Source organism: Solea senegalensis, unplaced genomic scaffold (genome assembly GCF_019176455.1).
Source record: "Solea senegalensis isolate Sse05_10M unplaced genomic scaffold, IFAPA_SoseM_1 scf7180000017255, whole genome shotgun sequence".
NCBI classification, from domain to species: domain Eukaryota; kingdom Metazoa; phylum Chordata; class Actinopteri; order Pleuronectiformes; family Soleidae; genus Solea; species Solea senegalensis.
Genome location: NW_025322308.1, coordinates 4,470 through 12,362, shown reverse-complemented (window position 1 = coordinate 12,362; position 7,893 = coordinate 4,470). Strand labels below are relative to the sequence as shown.

The window sequence follows — 7,893 nt, the reverse complement described above, 5'->3', positions numbered from 1 at the left end:
GTGTGTGTGTGTGTCAGAATGACTGAAGTCCAGCAGATGAGTGGTTGTGTGGAGGAAGACGAGGACAGAGCAGAGTCTCCAGGACCCAGCGGTCTGTCTGTGAAGAGTAACCGGTCTATGAAACAACCTTTAAACTTCAGTCATGAACCTGGAGCCTCAGAGACAAAGTAAGAGACTCATGCACTGACAACAAGAGAACATCACACTCTCACTCTTGTGCACTCTAAATGCTGACTGTACCTGTAGAGCAGTGGTCCTCAACCCCCGGGCCGCGGACCGGTACCAGTCCGTGGGTCAATTGGTACCGGGCCGCAGAGAAAGAATACATAACTTCCATTATTTCCGTTTTATTTATGATCAGATTGTGAACCATTCTCTCGCCACATCTGTCTATGACTCACTCTTGACACATGTCAACATGCTTGCCTCGGTCACATGACACGGTCGAAGAAGAAGATCAACTGCTGGAGATGGCAAAATGACGGCGGCATTAAAAGTATGTTTGAGACAATAACTCTGCCGGTGTTGTGGATTAAAGTCATGACAGAAAACCCTGAGATCACCACAACAGCAACATCCTATCTGTGTGAAGCAGGGTGAGCGGGTGCTGCTGCTGCTGCTGTTGACGAAGCACCCGTCTCCTGGCTCGCGTCATCTGGGTCCTCCGTTACCGCTGCTGCGCAATGAACAGACGGGACTTCACATTTGTCCTTTGGTCAGCGGCAGCATCCGCAACTGGTTGATGGACTCGGCCATTTTTCCCCCAGCCGGTGCACATGCCGCTGACGCACGGCTGCGCTCTGTGCAGTATCGTTGGCGCGATGTTACGAGGACGCTGCTAATACATTTGCATACACAGTGGATTCACGTTTATTATTATATTCACCAAAGACCAGTTTTCATGCCGGTCGTATCATTTTATTTAGTTTTTTATTTATTTATTTTTGTATTAAAGGCCGGTCCTGAAAATATTGTCTGACATTAAACCGGTCCGCGGGCCGGGGGTTGAGGACCGCTGCTGTAGAGGATCAGCCTTTACACAAAGATCAGCGACCACAGGCTGTAAACCTGAAATCATTCCCTTCACTCCAGACTCTGGAGGTCACACTGACACTGAGGCTGCTTTGTGATCAAAGTGTCTAAACAAAGACCATCATCAGTGATCATGTGATGTTTGTGTTTGCAGAGGTCAGAACCAGAGACAGAGAGCAGAGTCTCCAGGACCCAGCGGTCTGTCTGTGAAGAGTGACCAGTCTATGGGAAAAATTATAAACTTCAGTCATGAACCTGGAGCCTCAGAGACAAAGTAAGAGACTCAATAAATAATGCTCTCAAATCAATATGATATGCTCTTGAATTAAGATAAGAAATAACCTCCATCTGTTGGAGGGAAACGTCCAAACTTCAGAGCAGCTCTGAAAGCAGCTTCACATCAACAGCTCATTTCTTTTATTTGTGGTTCAAATTGAATTTGGCTGGACTTTTGTGAAGGAAGAAGAACTAAATGTGTGTGTGAGCAACAGACTGAACTGAACTGATTCAGAATCTGATGAAACGGATCAATGAGTCAAACCATTGACGAGTCAGAGAGAGTGTGAGGATGAGCCTCAGGGTTAGACCTTTACAACAGTCCATCAGAACCACTGTGAGACAAAGCTGTAAGGATGTCTTCACAGAGACATGTCCACCTGTCCCTGACGTGTCAGTGATAAAGAAATGTCTCCACAGACACATGTCCACCTATCCCTGACGTGTCAGTGATAAAGAAATGTCTCCACAGAGACATGTCCACCTGTCCCGACATGTCAGTGATAAAGAAACGTCTCCACAGAGACCAGTTTGCTGTTTCTGTGGACGAGCAGACGTCCCGCTGTCCTCTGTGTCAGGACGTCCTGAAGGATCCAGTCTCCACCAGCTGCGGTCACCAGTTCTGCAGACACTGCATCTCCTCATACTGGGACCAGTCTGGTCCACCAGGAGACTCCTGCTGTCCCCAGTGTGGGAAAAGACCCAGGACAGGACGTGGACCACAGAGCATCCGTGAGTAAGACTCATAAGGAGAGCAGCTCCCATCAGCACTAGTAGACTTTAGAAATGGAAAAACAGGAGAAAACTGTTTAAAAGTTAAAAATGTGACTCATGTTAACTCCATGATGGAGTTTAACTCTCTGCTGCCCCCTGCAGGTTGAAGAAATGAAGGTTTCCCCTCATTTTGCTGCTTTTCTCTCATGATTGTTCTCTTGTATGCAGATGATACTCTTTCCTTCACAATCATCACAGTTCTTCTAGAATGATTCAGTCTTTCAGAATAAAGTTATTCAAGTCATTACAGTGAAAATCTAGTTTTTCATTTGACAACAAACAACATAAAACAACAACGTCACAGAAAAACATGACACTGATGAAAATAATCCTCAGCTGCTCACATTCTTTGTCTCTTGTCTTTCAGCAGATGTTGGTCTGCAGAAAGTTCTAGATGAACATAAGATCAGTCTGAGGAGCAGATTTGAACATGTGACTGAAGGAACTGAAGGAACAGGAAGTAGAACCCTCCTGAACAGGATCTTCACTGAGCTCTACATCACAGAGGGACAGAGTGAAGAGGTTAATACTCAACATGAGGTGATGCAGCTGGAGACGACCTCCAAGAAGAAGACGGTCCAGGACACTCCCATCAAGTGCTGCGACATCTTTAAAGCCTTACCTGACCAGCAGGGGAGCATCAGAGTTGTCCTGACCAACGGCGTCGCTGGTGTTGGAAAAACCTTCTCGGTGCAGAAGTTCACTCTGGACTGGGCCGAGGGTTTGGAAAACCAGGATGTGAATCTGCTGATTGTGCTCTCGTTCAGGGAGCTGAACCTGATCAGAGATCAGCAGCACAGTCTTCTCACGCTGCTCCATGTTTTCCATCCAACATTAGAGAAGGTCAGAGCAGAGGAGCTCGCTGTCTGTAAACCTTTGTTCATCTTTGACGGCCTGGATGAAAGCAGACTCTCACTGGACTTCAGCAGCAGCACGCTGGTTTCTGACGTCACACACAGGTCATCAGTCAATGTGCTGCTGACCAACCTCATCCAGGGGAATCTGCTCCCCTCGGCTCTCATCTGGATAACTTCTCGACCTGCGGCGGCCAATCAGATCCCTCCTAAATGTGTTGCCAGGGTAACAGAAGTACGAGGCTTCACTGACGACCAGAAGGACGAGTACTTCAGGAAGAGATCCAGAACTGATGATCTGTCCAGCAAAATCATCTCACACATCAAGACGTCCAGGAGCCTCCACATCATGTGTCAAGTCCCAGTCTTCTGCTGGATCAGTGCTACAGTTCTGGAGCACATGCTGACCACAGAGCAGAGAGGAGAGCTGCCCAAGACCCTGACAGACCTGTACTCACACTTCCTGCTGGTTCAGACAGAGAGGAAGAAGAACAAGTATGATAAAGGATGTGAGACGAGTCCACGGGAGCTGACGGAGGCCGACAGGGACTTTCTTCTGAAGCTGGGTAGGCTGGCCTTTGAACATCTACAGAAAGGAGACATCATGTTCTACCAAGAAGACCTGGAGCGGTGTGGTCTAAGTGTGACAGAGGCCTCGGTGTACTCAGGAGTTTGTACAGAGATCTTCAGAAGAGAGAGCGTGATCTTCCAGAAATCAGTCTACTGCTTTGTTCATCTGAGCGTTCAGGAGTTTCTGGCTGCAGTCTACATGTTCCACTGTTTCACCAACAGGAAGACAGAGGTACTGCAGGACTTCTTTAGAAAAAAAGACAGTTCGAAAAAGTCACTGAAAATGTTGCTGCAGGTCTTATTCAGACATAAAGTTGATGATGATGATGATGGTGGTTACACTCCTCTGGATGTGTTCCTGAAAGCAGCCATGAAGAAATCCCTTCAAAGTGAAAATGGTCACCTGGACCTGTTTGTTCGCTTCCTTCATGGACTCTGTCTGGAGTCCAACCACAGACTCTTAGGAGGTCTGCTGGGTCAGACTCAGAACAGTCCAGAAATCATCCAGAGGGTCATTGAGAACCTGAAGAAGATGAACACAGAGAACATCTCACCTGACAGAAGCATCAACATCTTCCACTGTCTGACAGAGATGAACGAGCAATCAGTGCATCAGGAGATCCAAGAGTTCATGAAGTCAAAGAACAGAGGACAGAGACTCTCTGTGATCCACTGCTCAGCTCTGGCCTACATGCTGCAGATGTCTGAGGAGGTTCTGGATGAGTTGGACCTGAGCAAGTACAGAACATCATACCAGGGGAAACAGAGACTGATTCCAGCTGTGAGGAACTGCAGGAAGGCTCGGTGAGTTCAGACATGATCAATAACATCATCAGTCAGTGATGATTCATGGTTTGGTTTATCAAATACACACAGAAGTCAGTTCTTCTCATTCTTCTCAGTTTGTTTCTGGAGATGTTTTAAATGATGAAAGTGAAGATTTGTCAGCTGGTTGTGATTCTTGTTTTGAACTGAATGAAAACACCAAATCACAACATTCTCTCAAGTCTCTGTTCATGATAAGACAGAAAGACAAGAGAAACCAACAGTTCACACAATGAACAAACACTAGGGGGCAGTGGAGAGAAAATCTGTGACCGAACCAGACTCAAACATGTGCAGCATCTGCCTCGACCGGTTGTGGTGAAAGGACAAAACGGAGGACAGAGGAGAGGAGGGGGAGAGAAAGTGAAAGAGGGAGGTGAGGTAGAGACAGAAGAGAGAGACCGGGAGCAGAAATATAACAGTTGTGTCAGCTTCTAAGTTTAAACAGGACTTATGACATTTTTATACAACTACAATGTTATTGATGTTCTATTAATGAGACATAAACATTAGACTGATATCAACTTTAATTATAGTATCATATTAATAATAATAACAATACTCCTGGTTTCAAGCAGCAACTTTGTCTAAAGTCTCATCTTTTATTCTTCATTCAGGTGGAGGGGCTGCAGATTGACAAAGATCAGCTGTTCTTCTCTGGTCTCAGCTCTGAAGTCCAACCCCTCACACCTGAGAGACCTGGACCTGAGTAAGAACCAGCTGCAGGATTCAGGAATGAAGCTGCTGTGTTCTGGACTGGAGAGTCCACATTGTAGACTGGAGATCCTGTGGTGAGTTCACTGACTCTCTGTTACTGTTGTAAATGTCAGATGTTTCATCCACAACTGAAAGTCATTCATGTTGTCACATGAGTTGAATCAGTGATGGTTGTTCCATGTTTCCACTTTTTCTTCCCTCAGATGTAGAATCAGGATCTTTTCACAGCTGACGTGTTTTTTGTTTTCTAAAGTGTTTCAGTCGCTGTAGTTTTCACGTCAGTCGCAGCTTTGACCTTTTCTGACTGAACTTGATGTTTTTCACTTTCTCCTCTGACACGTTCACATGTAGCCAATCAGAATGAGTGTTGTTGATGATGTCACAGCTGTGACTGTTTACAAACAAACAGGAGCTTCCTCAGTTGGCTCAAGATGGCGACCTGGGCGGTTGGAGTGCCGTGAACTCCCAAACTATAAGTTGTACCACGTCAAAAAACGGCAACTAAACCAACTATTATGACTGCTGTGGCTACTCTGTGAGGATAGAGAGGATAATAAAATATTTTAATTAAACATTTTGAAAAATGAATTAAATGTTAATTCATTCTAGAACGGGGCACCACCCTGAAAACAGGGAAAAGACAATCAATCTATGCCTTTAAAATCAGTCTTAAATAATCACTGTAATTGACAACGATATCAAAGATATCCCAATTTAACAGTATTGAAGGTATGAATCCGAGCACAGACCCTCTCAACCCCCATTTGTCACTGTATTCATGTACAAAAGACACAGAGCATTCCTTCAGGTTAATAAAAGTAACAATTTATTAAATCAAACATTGAAATCAATTAAACAATCATGTTCACTAAAAGTGAACATTAATGTAGAACGAAAATCTATTGGTTGAATCAACAAATATCACTTGCTAAGCTACAACAACACAGGCTATATACAACATAAACACCAATATGTGTGTGTGTGTGTGAGTGTAACATGAGACAAAGATAAGACATGGGAGTGACGCGGTTGGCCGAGCAAAGCCACTCCCACTTCCGACACTAAAGCAGAGAAGGCATGCGCAGTAGCAGTGACTGTAGACGCACGCTTCCACCAAAGATGGCGCCAGAAACACATTAACACGAGGCCGCAGATCTTGGGTCGAACATGTGATAGCATGGCTGCAGAGACACGTGTTCGACACAAGATGGCGCCTATGAGGAGACTCTTGTTCATGAATGAAAGAGAGAGAGTGAGTGAGTGAGAAAGAGAGAGAGTGAGTGAGTGAGAAAGAGAGAGAGTGAGTGAGAAAGAGAGAGTGAGTGAGTGAGAGTCGTGCTTGAATAGCGGCAGACCAAAAGTGTGTTTCAAAGCACAGTGTGTTCAGTGAATGAAACAAAAGGATCGCGTACGTGAGAGTTTATGTCAGTTTAAACCACACAGACTTGACACAGGCAAAGCCAGGCCAGTCTGTGAATCTTAACGTTCATGCCGACATTCTCTCACCACGTGATCTGTCTACGCGCTCACAGCGGGAGAAGACACGTCACTGCAGGGTGAGCGGTGAGCTCTACTTTCAGCGAAGGGAATTAATAACGTGTAAACAAATACAAACAGTTAACAATAGTAAACAAATCCATACGAACGTGTGAGTGCACAATCCAACACGTTCAACACAAAGGAAAGTTTATAAAACACAGAACCTTAACCTAACCCTGCCCAGAACCCTTGCCTCTTACTGTGAGCTGATAACACGTTTTGCCCCCGAAGGAGAGGAACAAGAAGAAAAACACAAAGAGCAAAAATAGGAAGAGAAAGAAAAATGGAAGTGAGCGAGAAACGTCTGTCCTCTGGTTTTATAGTGTTTTCAGGGGCAAGGCCATAAAACAGAGAACGGCCAATGAGATTCACTGACCCTATGGAATGCTGACCAGTCGTAAAACCAAGAATGTCCCAAATGGTGGACTGAGACTTTGTTGAAAACTCAAATCAGGCTTTTGAAACTGCATATAGGCCTTACCCATGGAGAACAATAGAATAGTGGATTACAGTAGACATCTCGGCCCCAACATTTGTTAGTATAGCATTAGCTTTAACAAACCACTGGAACCATGCCCAAAAGAGAAGTGAAATCCAACAGCAGTACCAACGTCACGTCACTACTTCAACATGAAGTTGAAGGTTTGGACGCTTTGTTCACACCGCTACCAGTTACGCCGAGTAAAGGCCCGGACCCAAAGAAACAGCGTCAAAAAGGCGGAGGTGATGCTGACGATGTTTCCAACGCTGAAATCATGAATGCAGTGGTGGAGTTAACAAAACGCTTCACTGCGCACGAGCAAAACATCTCCAGAAACACTGAAGCCATTACGACAGTCTGCGAGCAGTTGAAAGGGATGGAATTATGGAAAGTTGAAAATAACAAAGAACACATTAAAGAAATGTCAGGACAAGTCTCACAACTGCAACAGAGAAGTGAAAATAGCGAGCGCTTCAGCAGGCGCTGGAATCTCCGCATGTATGGATTAGGAGAGACACCTGCAGAGAACATCAGAGGGGAGATCATCAAGTTGCTGGCGCTGCTCGCACCTGAAGACAAAGAAAAGCTGGGCTTTCTCGTTGACACAGTGCATAGAGTTGGAGTTCCCCGGGATAATGCAGCACGACCTGTCATCGTGCAGTTCACAATGAGATCCTTTGGAAACAAAGTCTGGAAGATTTCACGTGGCACTGAGATTCTCAAGGAGAAGAAACTACTGGTTAAGGAAGATTTGACACAAACCGCCAAGATGGAAAGAAACAAGCTCTGGCCGCTTGTGGAAGCTGCCAGAAAGCAAGGGAAACG

General features: G+C 45.3%; 1 protein-coding gene across 1 annotated transcript; it reads left to right on the top strand.

The window, feature by feature from the left end:
• Positions 1–1,802: 1,802 nt before the first annotated feature.
• LOC122764150 (NLR family CARD domain-containing protein 3-like) lies at positions 1,803–6,615 on the top strand. The gene is made up of 4 exons (XM_044018479.1): positions 1,803–2,040; positions 2,450–4,310; positions 4,949–5,118; positions 6,581–6,615. The coding sequence occupies exons 1-4, from the start codon at positions 1,803–1,805 to the stop codon at positions 6,613–6,615; spliced, it is 2,304 nt and encodes a 767-aa protein (XP_043874414.1).
• Positions 6,616–7,893: the final 1,278 nt, after the last annotated feature.

What these genes read in the sequence shown, in the direction of transcription:
- LOC122764150 (XM_044018479.1), top strand. Translation starts at nt 1,803, where the DNA reads ATGTCAGTGATAAAGAAACGTCTCCACAGAGACCAGTTTGCTGTTTCT. An exon ending in AGGAACTGCAGGAAGGCTCG is followed by an intron (nt 4,311 to 4,948) that starts GTGAGTTCAGAC and finishes TTCTTCATTCAG; the next exon opens with GTGGAGGGGCTGCAGATTGA. An exon ending in ACATTGTAGACTGGAGATCC is followed by an intron (nt 5,119 to 6,580) that starts TGTGGTGAGTTC and finishes ACGCGCTCACAG; the next exon opens with CGGGAGAAGACACGTCACTG.